General features: G+C 42.7%; 2 protein-coding genes across 3 annotated transcripts in view; one reads left to right on the forward strand and one right to left on the reverse strand.

Annotated features, from left to right (window-relative positions):
* The window catches only part of Helq (helicase, POLQ like), a 38,421-nt gene extending 27,892 nt beyond the window's left edge, over positions 1-10,529 (reverse strand). For both annotated transcript variants that reach the window (XM_059274810.1, XM_059274811.1), the window contains exons 1-7: positions 10,224-10,529; positions 7,990-8,683; positions 3,788-3,966; positions 2,761-2,961; positions 2,326-2,398; positions 695-792; positions 67-165 (exon numbers count right to left, since the gene is read on the reverse strand). In XM_059274810.1, coding sequence (XP_059130793.1) covers positions 67-165; positions 695-792; positions 2,326-2,398; positions 2,761-2,961; positions 3,788-3,966; positions 7,990-8,683; positions 10,224-10,403 — 1,524 coding nt within the window. In that variant the 5' untranslated portion in view covers positions 10,404-10,529. The remainder of the gene's footprint in view (positions 1-66; positions 166-694; positions 793-2,325; positions 2,399-2,760; positions 2,962-3,787; positions 3,967-7,989; positions 8,684-10,223) is intronic.
* Positions 10,530-10,651: 122 nt separating this feature from the next.
* On the forward strand, positions 10,652-16,652 carry Mrps18c (mitochondrial ribosomal protein S18C). Its single transcript, XM_059274812.1, has 6 exons — positions 10,652-10,788; positions 11,509-11,564; positions 14,326-14,409; positions 15,315-15,372; positions 16,389-16,448; positions 16,532-16,652. Exons 1-6 carry the CDS (start codon positions 10,698-10,700, stop codon positions 16,606-16,608), a joined length of 426 nt encoding a protein of 141 aa, XP_059130795.1. The 5' UTR covers positions 10,652-10,697; the 3' UTR covers positions 16,609-16,652.
* Positions 16,653-17,104: the final 452 nt, after the last annotated feature.

A 17,104-nucleotide genomic window follows, 5' to 3' on the forward strand; every position in this document is an offset into this window, starting at 1 on the left:
TGCAGTGCCCCGCACACCTGGGCACAAAGCAGGGAGCCGGGACTCAAGGGCTCCAAACCGTCATACCTTATAATTAAGGAGACGTGAGAAGGTCATGCCATCCGCAGCTCTGCTGTCCACCTCATAGATTGTGTCATTTACTTTCAGGTATTCTTTTAGTTCAACCTTGAATTAAAAGGAAATATGTGCGATTCATATCAGATTTGTAGTTTGAAATTTAATAATTTTTAACAAGGACACCCAAACAAAGACCTCAGCTTTTCTAGGATCTGTAGACATGCTTCAACTTCAAAGTTCTGGCTTTGCCTCTTTTTCCTTTACATAAAAGCAGGAAGTAAGATTCTTGAAAAATTACTTTTGAATTAAATAGTACCCATTCTAAAGGAAACCAGATCCTTTTGTATTTGTTGTAAGAAGTTGGAATGAGGGGCTGGAGAGACAGCTCAGGGGTTAAGAGTTCTTGCTGCTCTCCCAGAGTTCAGTTCTCAGCACCCACAACAGCTCACAACCGCCTGTAATTCCTGCTCCAGGGGATCCAATGTCCTTTTCTCGTCTCCACAGGTACCACAAACACATGGCTGAGTGCTGGGATTAAAGGTGTGTGCCACCACTGCCCAATTCCATCCCCGCCTGCCACCCTTACTTCTAAGGTGAATACATAATAACCAATACTGTGCAAACTTTGGGTACCTACTGGCCTGAACTGACTGGTGTAATATTCAGCTTTAAGGAACTCCTGTAGGTCTTCAACGTTGTTTAATGTTGCACTCATGCCAATAATCTGAGTTGTTTCTAAAAAAATCAAAATATTAAGAACAATATGTCATTTATGTCCAAAGGAATTTTAGCAATACTTCAGTGCTATTCTGCCTGAGCAGTCTGGAAACAGAGCAGGGAGATGAGGGTACAAGCAGAGTGTCCTTTATCTAAATGTTTGAACCAGACATGCTTCAGATTTGGGATTTTTTGTCAGATTCTGGAATATTTGCATATACATAAAGAAGAATATTGAAGTGACTTAAGTCTAACCACATTATCCATTTATTTCATATATTCCTTACACCCAAAGGTAACTTTTTATGCGACTTTTAGTGTACCTGCATTTTGACTGTGCCCCATCAAATGAGGTCAAGAAAATTTTCCATTTGTTATGTTATAAGAGCATTCAAAAAGCTTTAGACCACGCTGGAGTTTTGATTTTCAGACTGCTAAACTGTATATTGTCACAGTAGATAATCTGTGCTCACAGAATGAGACCTTTCAGGCAGTCCAAAAGGACACTTCATAAGACTTGTAAATAAAACAGTGGGCATAAACACTCTGTAGTGTGCATCTGACAGCTGTAGAGGACACAAAGCTCAAAGAGCCCCAAACTCTTTTTAAAACAAAACCAGCGTTTGATCATGTAGTGTTGGCTGGCCCAGAACTTTCACAACTTAAAACTATTCTTGGGGGGCCAGAGGTGTTTCTCAGTATTTGAGTACATGATCATCACAGATACATCAGACTCAATCCCTAGCACCCACCAATAAAAAACTTATGAGATGACATTTACAGTTTTTCCATATATAAGTAAGCATTGCAAATACCATATCAATAAATAGAGATGTTTGGAGTATTTCATGCATATCTAAAGACAACTGGATGTTGCAAAATAGTTCCTTAAAGTGACTACTCAAATATATTTTGCAGGTGTGGTGGTGCACACCCTTAATCTCAACACTCTGAAGGCAGAGGCAGGCTTCCTGTGACTTTGAGGCCATCTGGTCTACACAACAAGTTCCAGGCCAGCTAGAGCTATATAGTGAGACCTTGTCTTTAAAAACACAAAAACACTCGGGAGGCAGAGCCAGGCGGATCTCTGTGAGTTTGAGGCCAGCCTGGGCTACCAAGTGAGTTCCAGGAAAGGCGCAAAGCTACACAGAGAAACCCTGTCTCGAAAACCCCCCCCCAAAAAAAAAAAAAAACCAGGAAAAGCACATACTATTCTCTTGGGAGGATGGTGCTGAGGGTAATGGGGGCAGCAGGCCTTCCTTACCCAGTGTTGTGTGAAGCCCAGGGAAGGCATCACACATTTTCAAGGAACCCTCACAACTACAATCTCCATTTTATAGACAGAACTACGGAGGCTGATGATATGACTGAACATGGAGCTGGAGCAAGGAGTTTGAAAGCAGGTCTGCTCCGAGCACCTTTGTAATTCCCACCCATCTATTCTTTCAACACAAATGTGTAAGCTGACAAGCTAGGGCATGAATCTCAAGTCCCTTGCTCTAGGTTATGGAACCCAGAGACAGAATCAGGTTGTTCTAAGTCAATACTTACTGCTGGTGTAGAGGACTTTGGCCAGGGTCATCTCCAGTATGGCACCACGGCCCCCTTCACCAATCATGTGCAACTGTGAGATTTAAGGTAGGGGCAGGGAGTAAAGAAGTCAGTTTTCATACATTGTCTATATAAAACAGCTTTTTGTGCAGAATAAACATGTACTGGGTTTTACAACTGTAGCACACACTGGTGCTTTAGGTTAATGAAATTTGGGGCAGCATCCTGACACATTTGGGATTTGATAAGTACCATTATAAAATGTCTCTGTACACCCACATTCACAGTTCAAGAAACATTTGCCAAATTTTAGATTGTCTGCCATGGAATGTCTCTTGTGTTCTCTGCATATTAATTTAGTTACCGAGAGGATCCAAACCGTAGCTGGGAAAATGAGCGCAGTATGTTAGTATAATAAACATGATGTTAACCAACCTCATCAACGACAACCAGACCCAGCGTGCTGATCCTTCCGGTTTCGATCAAGGCGTTGACCAGGCTATGCCCTTTCTCAATAGTGGCGATATACAGCGATTTCTTTTCCCTCCTTTTAGTGGGAGGAAATCTTCCTTTGCTTCCAGCATATTCTTCAACAAAGAAACCAAGTTCTATACCAAAACTTGATAAACTGGAAATCTAGAGTCGCAGTTAAATAAACAAAAACACAATTAAGAGATGGCGTTAAAGTTCTCAGAGGGATTCCCTTAATGTAAAATGGTCCCCATCGGTGGGTACAATCTAGGAACGCCTATCTAGGAACTGCTGCAAAAATAAGGCGATGATCTTTACAAAATAAACACAGGTAACTCTTAAATTAATATGTGCACAGGTGTTCTGTCTGGATAGATATCTGTGCTCTGTGTGCACACACTGCCAGAAGCCAAAGGGGGTGATGCATGCCCTGGGACTAGTTACAGATGGCTGTGAGTGACCGCGTGGGTGCTGGGAATTAAACCCAGGTCCTTTGCAAGAGTATCCAGGGCTTTTCACCCTCTCTCCAGCCCTAATATGAATAACTTTTAAAGTATATAATGTGAAAATAAATTTTACCTGTCTCCTTTTATATATATAAAAAACCGGGTTGGGGATTTAGCTCAGTGGTAGAGCGCTTGCCTAGCAAGCACAAGGCCCTGGGTTTGATCCTCAGCTCCAAAAACAAAAAACGAAAAAAAACAAAACAAAACAAAAAAACCCCCATCTAATTGACTCATTTATTCTGATAAGGTAATGAGTTAGTTTCTGCTTGAAAAAGCAGGCTAAATATTGATGGAACATTTAAGAGATAGTTTAAACCACCAATTTAGTAGAAAAACTATATGCAATTACTATTTGAAAGTAACAGTACCCTGTGCTACTTCTGTAATCCAAACAAATAATGAATCAGTTAACAACTATACATTCGTGCTGGTTTTAGATCTGAAGACGTTCTATTAGAAAACAACAGCTGTTTACATGCACACACCTTTTCTTGGACAATCGCCACATACGGGAGAATCATTAATACATCTTTCTGTCTGCAGAGCAGCTCTTGTAGCATTAAAATCTCAGCCACAAGCGTTTTCCCACCACTCGTCGGCAAGGAATATATTAAATTTTTTCTTTTTTGCACAGAACTTAATGTTAGACAAGTATGCTGCCAGTCTGTAGAATTTAAAGAAAAACAGCAGAGATTACTTCCCCTTCAGTATTCTCAGGAGTTTTTGTGAGAAATCGGGAATCTCAGGGTGGCAGTCTTCATGATCACTGTAATTCTTACAGGTGGTAACTGCCCCAATCCTGGATGTGCACAGCCAGCAGGTCTCAGCTCAGCCCTTGTCAGCAGGTGGGCAACTGGCTCGCCCTTACAATCGTGACAGATACAGGTGTCGAGTTCCAGCAGAGCAGACAGCTGCCTGGGGACAAGGGGCCAATATGTATAGAGAAGGGGGGTCTAAGGACCTGTGTTCATCCTAAAATCGTCCTATGTTCTACAAGATCATTTAGGCTTACCTCCATCACCTACCCAAGAGCCTCTCAGGCAGAAACTGCAGAAGAAAAGAAAATCCACAAGATCTCACACAAACCAGAAAAACCTTCAGTTAGCTCTCTTATGGACTTGATCTTTGAATGGTCCAAATATCATTTTAAATAAGGACTATGTAAATCATAAAAGGCTTCAGTTACTAATGGGTACAACCAGGGTCTCCCCACTCCCAATTTAGTAAGAAACAATTGATGAAAGCAGCACATTACATGAAAACTAGTGCTCTGAAGAATTTAGAGGTTGAGGATGCAGTTCAGTTGGTAGAGTGCTCACCTAGCATGTATGAAGCCTGGGGTGATCCCCAGCACCCATAAAAGGGGTCTGGTGGCTCATGCCTGTAATCCTAGCACCTGAGCAGTGGAGACAGGAAGATCAGAAGTTCAAGTTTATCCTCAACTACATAGCTAGCCTGCATTCCACGAGGCCCTGGATAAAATGATAATAATGGAAGTAAGTAATTGGAAAACGCACATCAACAATCTTCAAAATGCATACTAGTATTTTTTGTGAGTGGATGTTTAGCCTGCACACAAACACACACGTGCACGACTCATATATATATATATATACCCTGGTGCTAGACTTGGACCTGGGTCCCCTGGAAGAGAAGTCAGTGAGTATTCTTTACTGCTGAACCATCTTTTTATCTTTAGAGGAACAGGCAAACAAGGTAATAGATACAGAAAAAGGAAGCTCAACTGTAATCTACAGGATCGGCCAAACAAATAGGAAGGAAACAAAAAAAATCCCACAGTCATAAAACCCAGAGAGTACAGAGAGAATTCGCCACTGGACAGTCTGTGAGAAAAGTGATGCAGCATTACAAAACATAAGACTTCATCAGCACTTCTTCCAGGATTCCCCACCGACTCAGTAAGAGGGTGTGAACAGTCTGCACTGGATGTTTACTGCCTCACTGTCTAACAAGTACTATGGGGCGGGGTGGGGGTAAGCTAAATGAGTTATTCCAAGTATGTCATTCACAGCATAAAATTGGAATTAGGCCTGCGAGATGGTTAGTGGGCAAAGCCGTTTGTTGCCAAGCCTGACAGTCCGAGTTTGATCCCAAGGACCCACACAGTGAAAGGAGAGAACCAAATCCCACAAGCTGTCTGTCCTCTGACCTCCAGATGCATGCCATGGCACACATGTCTACATCAATACACATCCAAGTATACAAAACAAACAAGTGGGAAAAAGTTAAAAACTATTTACACACTTAATATATGGTTTAAGAAAACCCATCCCAAATTTAATCTAAAGGGCTTGAATACATTGTTTTATGAATTAAACTGAAGCTGAGGGTGGTGGTACACATCTCTAATCCCTGAACTTGGGAGGCAAGGGCAGGCAGACTGCAGTGGATTCGAGGTCAGCCTGGTCAAAACAGAGTTCCAAGACAGCCAGGGCTACACAGTGAGGCCTCACCTCGAGGCATTACAACAGTTATGACCGAATAACAGACACAAACCACCTTACTGTCTAGTGATTCTCAAGTACTTACAGTGACTTTTTTTTCTTTAAAAATATTTAGAAAATATTAAGCTGACAGGTTTAGCTCAGTAGCAAAGTGAATGCTTAATGTGTAAGGCCTTAGGTTTGATCTCCAGATCATAAATAAACCAAAATATTTAAAATGTACATAAAGCACCTCAGATTGGTATCACCCACCAGTTATCAAACTACAGAAGTTTATACACAAACTTAACTATATTCATTTTACACACACGCACACACCATACATGATGTGCACACATGCGCCTGCACTCACACACAGCGATTTACTGAGGCTTTTAGACACTACCAACATAATGTCATTACAAATAATTTATCATGTATTTGGCAAAGAATCTAACTACACGCTAAAACCATTGTCTTGCCGTATCCTGTTTGATAGATAAGGTACTGTTTAAGTAACAAGGCCAGAGTTAAAGAGGCCGACAAACCAACAGTTGGGAATTCTATAAAGCCCAATACACCAGGGAAACTGCTAGTTACATAAGACACTGAGTCCAAGTCCCGCCTATGCACTGTGCTACATCCCGTCCAGTACTTGGGAGCCAGATGCGGGAGGATCATGAGTTTGAGGCAAGCCTGTGCTACATGAGATTCTGTCTCAAAACATGAAAGCTGGGAATGTAGTTCAGAGGCAGAGAATTTGTCTATCATGTTCAATGCCATGGGTTCAATCTCTAATACCACAAAATGCCTACACAGCTCAAAAGCAAAACAAAAAAAGGCAGGGCCCTAGAAGCCTGCCCTCAGGGAAGTCACTTGGCAGCAGATTCGGACTGAGCAAAGTGGCCAGCAGAAGGGCAGAGGGAAGAAAGTTAACGTGTATTTTAAGAGTTTGGTTTTTGCTGAGACAGGGTCAGAGACAGGGTCCTCGTATAGCCCAGGCTGGCCTTGAACTTGCTGTGTAGCTGGGAATGACCTGATCTCCTGACCTCCACCTCTTGAAGGGAGGACTGCAGGAGTGAGTGCACACTACACCCAGCACTGTTAGCTCGTGAGCCTCGTGTCTCACAACGTACAATTTCTGGGACTCTTCTGTTTTATGTGTATGAGTGCATGTCTAGCCCCAGAAAGGTTTGAAGAGGGCCTCAGATCCCCTGAAACTGGAGTTACAGATAGCTGTAAGCCACCATGTGGGTGCTGGGAACCAGATCCCAGTCTTGAGGGAATCAAGCACTCTGCTAGGAGCCCTCCACAACAGCCAATTCTACTTCCCCAACCTGATTGTCTTGAGTTGACAATCCACGTTTCAAAAGTTCATTCGTTCTCCAGAAATATTTACGAAGTGGTGCCAGATGGACTGACCTCCTATATGGCACCTGCTGTTCCTGTCTAAAATGATATATCTGAAATATATGCAAGGACCCAGGACTTTTGAAAAACATTGCATAATTATTATTACTGCAGTATTTTTTGCACTTAAATCTTAGCTTTTTTTTTTTTTTTTTTTTTTTTTTTTTTTTTGGTTTTTCAAGACAGGGTTTCTCTGTGTAGCTTTGTGCCTTTCCTGGATCTTGCTCTGTAGACCAGGCTGGCCTCAAACTCACAAAGATTCGCCTGCCTCTGGCTCCCGAGTGCTGGGATTAAAGGCGTGCAGCACCACCGCCCAGCTTAGCTGTCTTTAAATGTGTTTAACTGCTATTACTGATTTCTTTCACTTAAGATTCTGAGCAGTCAAAGGAATTTAAACAACTAAATTGTTAGAGAATTCAGATGCAGCCAATACCAAGGAAACAATAAAAGAACTAATCAGAGAAGAAAACAGTGAGAAGCCAAGCATGAAGGAATGAAAACTCAGCAGTGTAGTCAACAGCAGAACATGAGGCCACTCTGGAAGCATGTCTGGGCTTGGATTCCTTAGTCTTTGTAACTTAAGTGAGGGCACAGGAAGTGAGGGGACTGAAGACTACTTAGGCAGGGGACACAGCCAGGACATCTGGTTGGAGGAAGACCAGACGGTAAAAAGGAAAGAAGTCCATGATAGGGATGCAGGGTGAACACAATTGATCTATGGTCATTCCAGATGAGAAACAGAACCAGTGATCCACCTGCTTCCACTGATTTCAATTAATGTTCTAGTATTATTTGAATTATAAATTTGGTTTTCATTTTATAAAAAGTATTACCATATAGTTTTTTGATTCCTTTCAACTGAGCATAAAGGTCTCTCACTTTGCTCGGTAGAGAATAAAAAGGACCGAGATCATCAGATGGTGACTCAATTGCTTTTCTAGCAACACTGATTTCCTCAGACAGGAGAGTCTCTCTGAGCTGTTTACTCCTAGAAAACACTGGGGTCTGGGCCATGGCGTTCCCAGTCATAGCACTTTTTAGGTGGTCCGTAATGCTCTTCCTCCTATTGGTCTCTGCAGAAGCTCTGACGTTAGAGAAGTCATCATTTTGCTGCTGCGGTTGCTCTTTACGGCTACAGGCTGGTTCTTCATTTGATGATTTATGTGAGTTCCCATCTCTTTCCTTAGTACACTGACCACCCAAATCATTTGAAGGGTTCTGCATACTTTCAAAGTATAAAATTTGAGAAGAAGGCACATCAAATAAAAGCTCATTTTCAGGTTCAGGTCCAGCAGGGACATCTGGATCACTCTGGCTCTTTATACACTTATTATTCTCAGAGTCGGAAACGCCGAGTTTGTTTTTGATGCCGTCTGAACAAACATCTTGGGTAGCAGAGTCTGTAGCAAGTGTCCTGTGTTCAGGCGGCTGCATGCACTTCTGCTCCAGGTCATCAACTTGGGCTAAAAAGGAATTTTCTGCAAAGCTATCACAGTCATTGAACATGTCCTCTTCGCTGTCGTTTTCCTGAAACAAAAACACACAAATGAATTCCATCTTCATCAAGAATAAAAAATGTTCCAGCAAAGGACTATACCAAACATACCACTATATGCAAATTATCCTCTGAATACATATTATCATCACCAGATAAAAGAAACAAGCCCAGAGAGTTGAACTGACCTGCCTAAATAGTGCTGCTGGATTATGGGGTATCAGGATGCTTTAAATTTTTTTTTTTAAGTTAGGACAAAATCTCATATAACAGAGGTATGAAGCCTTGAACCTCCCGCCTCTATTTCCTGAGTGTATCACCATACCTGGTTTTATGAGGTGCTGGGAATCAAGCACTGGGCTTTGTGCATGCTAGGTAAACATTCTACCAACTCAGCTACATCCCCAGCTCAGCCCACCGGGTGATACTGGAATTCTAAATTATTTATTTAGGTGCTTAAGTGTGAGCCCAAACCCCTAACATTTGGTATTTTAATTTTTTGGTTTTTTGAGACAGGGTTTCTCTGTGTAGCTTTGCGCCTTTCCTGGAACTCGCTTTGTAGACCAGGCTGGCTTCGAACTCAGAGATCTGCCTGCCTTTGCCTCCCGAGTGCTGGGATTAAAGGCGTGCGCCACCACCGCCCAGCGGTATTTTAATTTTTTAAAAAAATTTTATACGCTTTGCTTGCATGCATGTCTGTGTGAGTATTGGGTCCCCTGGAACTAGAGTTATAGTCAGCTGTGAGCCACCATGTGGTTGCTGGGAACTGAACCCAGGTCCTCTGGAAGAGCAGTCAGTGCTCTTCAACACTGAGCCATCTCTCCAGCCCCAGAGATTTTAATTCTTAAACCTGTGCTAAAGCATTAAGGAACAAAAGAGTGGTAGCCGCCTATCAGGTTGTGAGTTCAATAGATGCTTCTAATAACTGTGGTAATTCCTATCCAGGCACTAACATAGAGGCTGGCCTGTTACAAAATCATGGTTGTACCACTAGACACTACAAGCCAACTCTGTTCTGAACTTGGACTTGAGACAAGAGTGTGCACACTCGTGGGGTGGCGTACTGAACAGAAAAGATGTAAACTGGGAGGTAATATTTATTAGAGTTACAATTTGAGCTTCTCAACTTCCCAGGGCCCGGTTGTTGTTGTAAATTCTAGATAATATGGCTAGTTTAATAAAGTAACCAGCACGTCACAGGTCACCAGTAAAATGTTTTATTAGTAAAGTAGAAACGAGTCATTTTGAAGGCTGGCCTTCTGTCTGTCAAGCCAGTTAACTGCCCCGCGAACACTTTTTATGTCAGGGACGGTGTGTGTGTGCGTGCGTGTGTACGTCTCACATCCATTTAGAAGGCTCAAGGCAGTGTCTCCCAAGTGCGGTGAGCAAGGATAACGAAGATGAGAAGAGCACACGAAGGTTACGCATCTAACCAGTCAACCGTGTGCACCTGGGACGTTTCAACCCCCCGCAGCTGTGCCCGGTGCAGGGGACGCGGGTCGGCACCGCAGCCCTCGGTGATGACGGGACCGGGCTCTGCGGGGCATCAACGGGGCATCAGCGGGGCTGTACCTGGGCGGGCTCCGGGCTCCCGGTTTTCCGCCGGCGGCTCCCGGCCGCCGCTTCGTCCTCCGGGTCCCCGGCGGGCTGGAGCTCGGCCGGGGCGGGGGCGGCACACAGGCTCTCTAGGCTGCCGCGGCTCCTTTTGCGGACGGACACCCGCCGGCGGATGCGGGCACCGCCGTCCTCCATGGCTGGGGCGGAGGGCCGGGCCGCCCGAGGTCCAGACTAAGGTACGGCCATCCCTCCGGTGCTCCAGGTGCCCGGGGATCAGCTCTCCATCTCTACGCGCCACAGGCTGTGTCACGTGACTTCCGGCCCGGGGAGGGCGGGAACAGAACGGTACCGTGCCGTCGCTTTGAAATCGTGTCCGCGTTCGCACCCGGAACCTTTGCATAGAATCCCCGGGCCCACGAGGGAAGAGTACAGGAAAGGACCTGTCGGGGCGATTAGGGAACGGGAAAGGAAGAGGAGGGGCGGAGGACCATGGCCGCTGTGGTTGCCGTGTGCAGCGGCGTAGGGAGGAAGAGCTGGATAACCGCGGCAGTCGGCCTCGCGGATCGCGGAACTCACGCGGGTAAAGTCTCCGGCAGAGCCCTCCAGCCGCAGGCTGCTTCCGCTTGTCGATGGCGGCTTTGCTGTTAGCAAAAGGACTATTTCTCCACGACTAGGTTTAAGATGGGTGGGAAGCTCGAATCGCCTTAGACTGGTTTCTCAGAGCTCAAGAGGACTTTGAGGTGTAGTCAACTCTTTACTTTTAATTTTTGTTTCTATGCTTCTCTGTCAGCGACTTGAATCTTTTTCTTGTTTTCCCTTCGGGATGGCAGTGCCTTTCTGCTTCTGTACCATTGCAAGCTGGTAACTGTAGAAAGGAGGAAGGTTTTATAGGAGAGGAAATATATATGCCCTTTAATCCAAAGCCTTGGGAATCGCTCATTTTAAGTCCTGTTGTGCCCCAAATCCTAACAGGACGTTAACCAATCACTGAGTAAAAGGAATATGAAACCCTTATTTGATAGTGTTCAGCTTTGTTTGTTTGTTTTGTTTTGAGACAGAATCTCACTATTATGTAGCTCTGGCTGTCCTGGAACTCTCTCTGTAGACTAGGCTAGCCTTGAACTCAAGCGCTCCCTCCACCTGCCTATGCCTACCAATTGCTGGGACTAAATGTGTGCACCCCATGCCGGCACTATATCGTGCCTTTTGAGTCTTGTAGCCTCTTTTAAGACATTAAGTCTTTGTTAGATATTAAGTGGATGAAAATAATCGGGTCATTGCCATTTCTATTTAATGACAGTGCTGTGCAGAAGAGGCTGTTCACAGGATCAACAGGTAGCCAGCAGTGAGGACCTGGTAAGATTTCTTACTTTTTAAAGAAAGCCTTTAATTATTTGTGTGTACATTGAGGTAGGGGGAACTGTGGAAGCCAGAGAGGGCAGTAGATCCCCTGGAGCTGGAATTTGAGGTGGTTGTGAGCCACTGGATGTGGGTGCTGGGATCTTAGCTCTTGTCCTCAGTAAACGCAAGTGCTTTTAACCACAGACACCCATCCAGCCCCAGGTTTTTCCCCCTTATATTACTAAGCCATTTCCAAATTCGGCCTAGGTTTTTGTTTTTTTGGTTTTTTCTTATATATTTTAACTAGTTGGAACTCAATTACAGGACAAAACAAAATAATGTTTGAGTTTGGAAAGTATAACTTACTGACTATAGTCACTTGGGTTTTGAAGAGAATTCCTAGATTCAGGCTTCTGTAATACCATATTTTTCTTCCTAGATATTAAAGGATATGATTTGAGAATTTCTAAAGATAGCTTGGGTAGATAGAATAATTATAGATAATGGAATTTGGGGAATGGCACTATCTTTAATTTATCAGTTTTAGCAGGCTACCTTGATAAGAGATACAAATTAATGTTGTATTGTTTTCTCTGGGACAAGGTTTCCCTGTGTAGACCAGGCTGGTCTTGAACTCACAGAGATCCACCTGCCTCTGCCTCCTACCAAACTAGTTTTACTTTAGGACATGTAAACAGCTGCTTCTAAACTGTAGGTGTATTTTTATGGGTTTAAAGTATGAACATGGATGTGGGCGCCTAATCACACCATACAAGTACTTAGCTAGAGTTGAGAAGGAATATAGCTTATATCTCAACTGATTATAAACTGGATTAAGAAAATTCAAGGCAAGCTAGACATGGTGGTACATACATATTGTAATAGCACTTAGGATGCTGAAGCAAGAGGGTCTTTGAGTTCAAGGCCACCCTGGGCTACAACAACAAAAACAATCCATTTTGGCCTTTTGGCTAAAATCAAATGTTTAAAAAAAAAAAAAAAAAAGCAAGAACACAAATCTTAAGGACTATTAAATACCAGGGGTTTGTCTAAACAAATGTGTATCTGTCTTAGTCATCTAATTCATACATCACACTCGAAAAGAATAAAGGGCATTTACTCTTCTTTTTTAGTCCATGAATCACACTGTGACTAAGGAAAATTATGTGTCTTTTCCACAGAAAACACACACACACACACAGTCATACTCATTTGTCACAGTTAAGGAAGATTATAGGTTTCAAAGCCATTTCTGAATGAAGACCCTGTGCCAGGGTGTGGCGGTAAAACCTGGAATTTCAGCAACTGGAAAGCTGATGCAGAAGGGTGGGGAGTCTGAGACGATCACGTGCTACATCACAAGCTGTAGGACAGCTGAGGCCACATAGTGAGAACCTATTTGAAGAGACAAACCCTCCCCTAAACAAACAAACAAACAAAACAAAACACCCAAAAACCATGGGACAGGAATGTTGAAAAGGGACTGAGGAGAAGGGCAGGGGTACAAAGAGGGTGGTAGAATACACATGTTGTGTTAGTCCTATTTTAAAAGCAGAAAAGGATATTACTGGGAATGAAGAAGGGGGCCTGCAAGAAGGGAGAGGCAGGCTGAGTGAGAGCTGTAGAAGGTAAATAGGAAAAAAGTATAATCACATACACACACACACATATACAGAAATATAATCTCACATAATGAATCCTGTTTCTTTATATGCTAACCAAGAACTTTAAAAAAGTTTTAAATGTCTCTATACTGGCGACAAGTATGTTTATAGTAAGAGGGAGGCACTGTATCAGAAACAGCAAGGATAGCCGGGCGGTGGTGGCGCACGCCTTTAATCCCAGCACTCGGGAGGCAGAGCCAGGCGGATCTCTGTGAGTTCGAGGCCAGCCTGGGCTACCCAGTGAGTTCCAGGAAAAGGTGCAAAGCTACACAGAGAAACCCTGTCTCGAAAAACCAAAAAAAAAAAAAAAAAGAAATAACAAGGATAGAAATGCTAAATGGGCCCACAAGGACTTATATGGCAGTCTATTAGGGTGATATTAATGAACCTTTTATTGCAGGAAGCCATGGAACATTACCTATTTATAAAATGTAATAGTGAGAAAACACCGGACAGAAAATTTGGGGATGAGTAAAGTTAGCAGTTCTCCTAACTTAGGAATTGCATGTTATCTGTTGTGCTGTACCTTTCTCTTGAAGTGAAACTGAATTAATTTTAAGGGCTGGAGAGATAGCTTAGTGTGTAAGAGCATGTACTACTTCTCCAAAAGACTCAAGTTCAGTTGCTCCACTCACATTGGACAGCTAACAACTGTCTGTTACTCCAGCTCTAGAGGATCCATTGCCCTTTTCAGGACTGTGTGGGCACTGCATGCACATACACACACATACACACATACACACACACACACACACACACACACACACACACTTAATATATAAATCTGAAAGACAATGATAAAATTATATGTATACCAAAGAATTATCTTGAAATATAATTTTTTAATTGAATGAATTTTAAATAAACTAAGACACTTTGGTCATCTGCAATCCAAACACAGCACATGAGCAAAGAATCCCTTGATCAGTGTGCTTACCTTGGAAGTCCTTTTCTGTAGAAATGATGTTTCATTGCAGAATCTTTCATGAGGTAATCCCTCTGTAGCCAGATTGACACAAAATAAAGTACTTGTGTAAATAAGTATAGCTATGGCTTTAACTTTTATGACTCAGTCTTAACATGTTTTCATCACGAGGCTTCTTTTATCCTAGCCAATCCCGATGGAAAACCCCTATAAGGAGCCCCTTAAGAAGTGTATTTTGTGCGAGAAGCGAGTAGATTATAAGAACGTACAGGTGAGCGTTGGTTTGCCTCTGTGAACTTGACTAGGATTTTCCTCTTCTTGGTTCATCTGCTCAGAGGATCATGTCACTGTCCTCAGGCTTTATGTAGGACGGATTCAGCAACTTGATGATATCTGATCTGGTTATAACCTCCTGTGTTATCTCTGTTCAGTTCAGAGCCCCCGCTCCCCGTGGTCATATTATGACTAAGTGTTTCTCCTCTTTATTGTTGCTCAGTAGCTCACTGTACATTGATAGACAGGAGTGCTTTGGGAAAGTTCCTCTTGTGAAGTTGACCTTTGCAGTTCACTGTCATATGCTATCGCTTTAAATACTGTTCCTCTGTAAGCTTTCAGCAAATTAGAAAGTGCATGATATTAAAGTTAAGTATTTTCACAGTAGTATCAAGCGATAGCTACCTTTGAAGGAGAAAAATCAAGGGATTATAAAAAACTACAATGCAGCAGATGATTGTGGGAAGAGCCAAGGACAGTGCCTAGTATCTAGAAAGTGTTATTAAAGTGTTCAATAAGAATAAGTTAAAGTAAATGCCCTAGTCTGTGTGTTTCCAAAGAGCTCATTCGATAGCCTGCCATGACGGACGGGCCAAGTATCCAGTGACTGGCTGTAAGCAGCCGTGTTCTAGGTGCCTGTGGGAGTCAGTAGCCCTGGCACCTAGCAGGTAGGCTGACTCATGTTACTTAGTCTTGTCAAGTTTTTGATACACTAGATGTTAACTTTTAAAGGGTGCTTTTTGCTACATGGTATTTTATTTCATGTTACTAACTTTGTCTGAAACATATTAAATGTTTACATAACTTAAAGGTCGTTTCTGAAAAATTTTTAAATTTACACATTCAGGGTTGAATAACAAATATACTAATATTTTTTCCCTTCCAAATATAACCCCCAAACAGCTTTTGTCCCAGTTTATCTCTCCATTTACCGGATGCATTTATGGAAGGCACATAACAGGTACTTTTTTTTAATCTTAGAAATATAAATGTAGGTAAGAATCACACTTATCGCTTTTGTTATTTCAGAAGAATGGCAGGTTTTCAAATCATGCTGTGTCACTATGAAGTTGCTGCCACAGGGACTGGAGTGAGGTCCTTAGGGAAGGAGTTACCTTCAGTGCAAGGGGCAATTGCCTTCTTTACTCACACTTAACTTCAGAGTGACAACATACAGGAATTTGGACTTAAGGAAAACTGTATCTTGGGTCTAGACAGGTGGTCCAGCAGTTAAGAATGCATACTGCTCCTGCAGAGGACTGGAGTTCGGTTCCCAGCATCAGGTTCAATAAGAATAAGTTATTCTGCCATCTTGCAGTACTACTGCCCAGCCTAGGTCTAAAAACGTTCAGTAATGAGCAGCCCACTGTGCTCGAAGGGACAACGCTAATATTTCTCTTTAGACAACGGTGATGTCCGGTGCACGATTATCAGGTGTCTCAGAATCTTCTCTAACTCCATCCCCAGGGAATACAGCATGGCTGGCTTCTGCAGGCACCTGTATTCAAGACAGGAAAACTAAATATTTTAAAATTGCCATTCTTGGGGCTGGAGAGATGGCTCAGAGGTTAAGAGCACTGGCTGCTCGTCCAGAGGTCCTGAGTTCAATTCCCAGCAACCACATGGTGGCTCACAACCATCTGTAATGAGATCTGGTGCCCTCTTCTGGCATGCAGGCAGAACACTATATGCATAGTAAATAAATCTTAAAAAAAAAAATTGCCATTCTTAGACTAAAACCTAGTGTCAGCAACTGGTGGCTCTATGCAAACTGTCATTTGCTTTTTTGTTTACATAGGGCCACATGGTTGTCATTGAGTCATAGTAACAGAATCGAGTGTGTGAGACCAAATGACCCACAGGAGATTTTTTACTTCCTTCACAAAAAAAACTTACCAGTATTCAACTTAGAAAGCTGCTGTAAATGTAGTATTAGCATTTCTGATGTGTAAGAAAGCACCTCTTCTGTTTTCACAGGTCTCTGTGGAAAGAAACAGAAAGAAATAACAAAAGCCATTAAGCGAGCTCAGAAAATGGGTAAGTCCGCCTGCACAAATGAATGGAACTAGTTAAGATTTTGCTCATTGTCTTTGTGAAGAACTTTAATTATCTCTTTACAGGGTTTATGCCAGTAACATACAAGGATCCTGCATATCTCAAAGACCCCAAAGTTTGTAACATCAGATACCGGGAATAAATTGTGTAAAGTTACTGCCAATAAACCTGGAAGTGGCTACGTCAGCACTGATTCAAACTAATTTGAGTAGAAATGTCTTTCAATGGATTAGGAGGGATGCAACCCCTCCACACCAGTGAGTGTTCTCTGGATACACTGCTTAAGATGGTGACGTTACATTGTACACTTTGATAAAGGTGGTACCTCATGGTTGTCACGGCTTCTTTGATTCTGGAAGGGGAGGGCTTCTATTAGAATTCCACCCTAGCCCAGATTCTGTTCTTACAAATGGGATGGTTTTAGGGGAATGGTTATAGAAAGGTAGTATTTGGGGGTTGGGGATTTAACTCAGTGGTAGAGTGCTTGCCTAGCAAGCACAAGGCCCTGGGTTCGATCCTCAGCTCCAAAAAAAAAAAAAAAAAAAAAAAAAAAAAAAAAAAAAAAAGAAAGAAAAGAAAGAAAGAAAGGTAGTGTTTGAATGCCATGTACCTGGCTGGGGGGAGTTCAACCTGCTTGG

This window comes from Peromyscus eremicus, chromosome 10 (genome assembly GCF_949786415.1).
Source record: "Peromyscus eremicus chromosome 10, PerEre_H2_v1, whole genome shotgun sequence".
NCBI classification, from domain to species: domain Eukaryota; kingdom Metazoa; phylum Chordata; class Mammalia; order Rodentia; family Cricetidae; genus Peromyscus; species Peromyscus eremicus.

Excerpts from the sequence above, each read along its gene's own strand:
- Mrps18c (XM_059274812.1), top strand. The coding sequence starts at position 10,698 with ATGGCCGCTGTGGTTGCCGTGTGCAGCGGCGTAGGGAGGAAGAGCTGG. Across the intron at positions 14,410-15,314 it reads TAGATTATAAGAACGTACAG|CTTTTGTCCCAGTTTATCTC; the intron begins GTGAGCGTTGGT and ends ACCCCCAAACAG. Across the intron at positions 15,373-16,388 it reads TTATGGAAGGCACATAACAG|GTCTCTGTGGAAAGAAACAG; the intron begins GTACTTTTTTTT and ends CTGTTTTCACAG.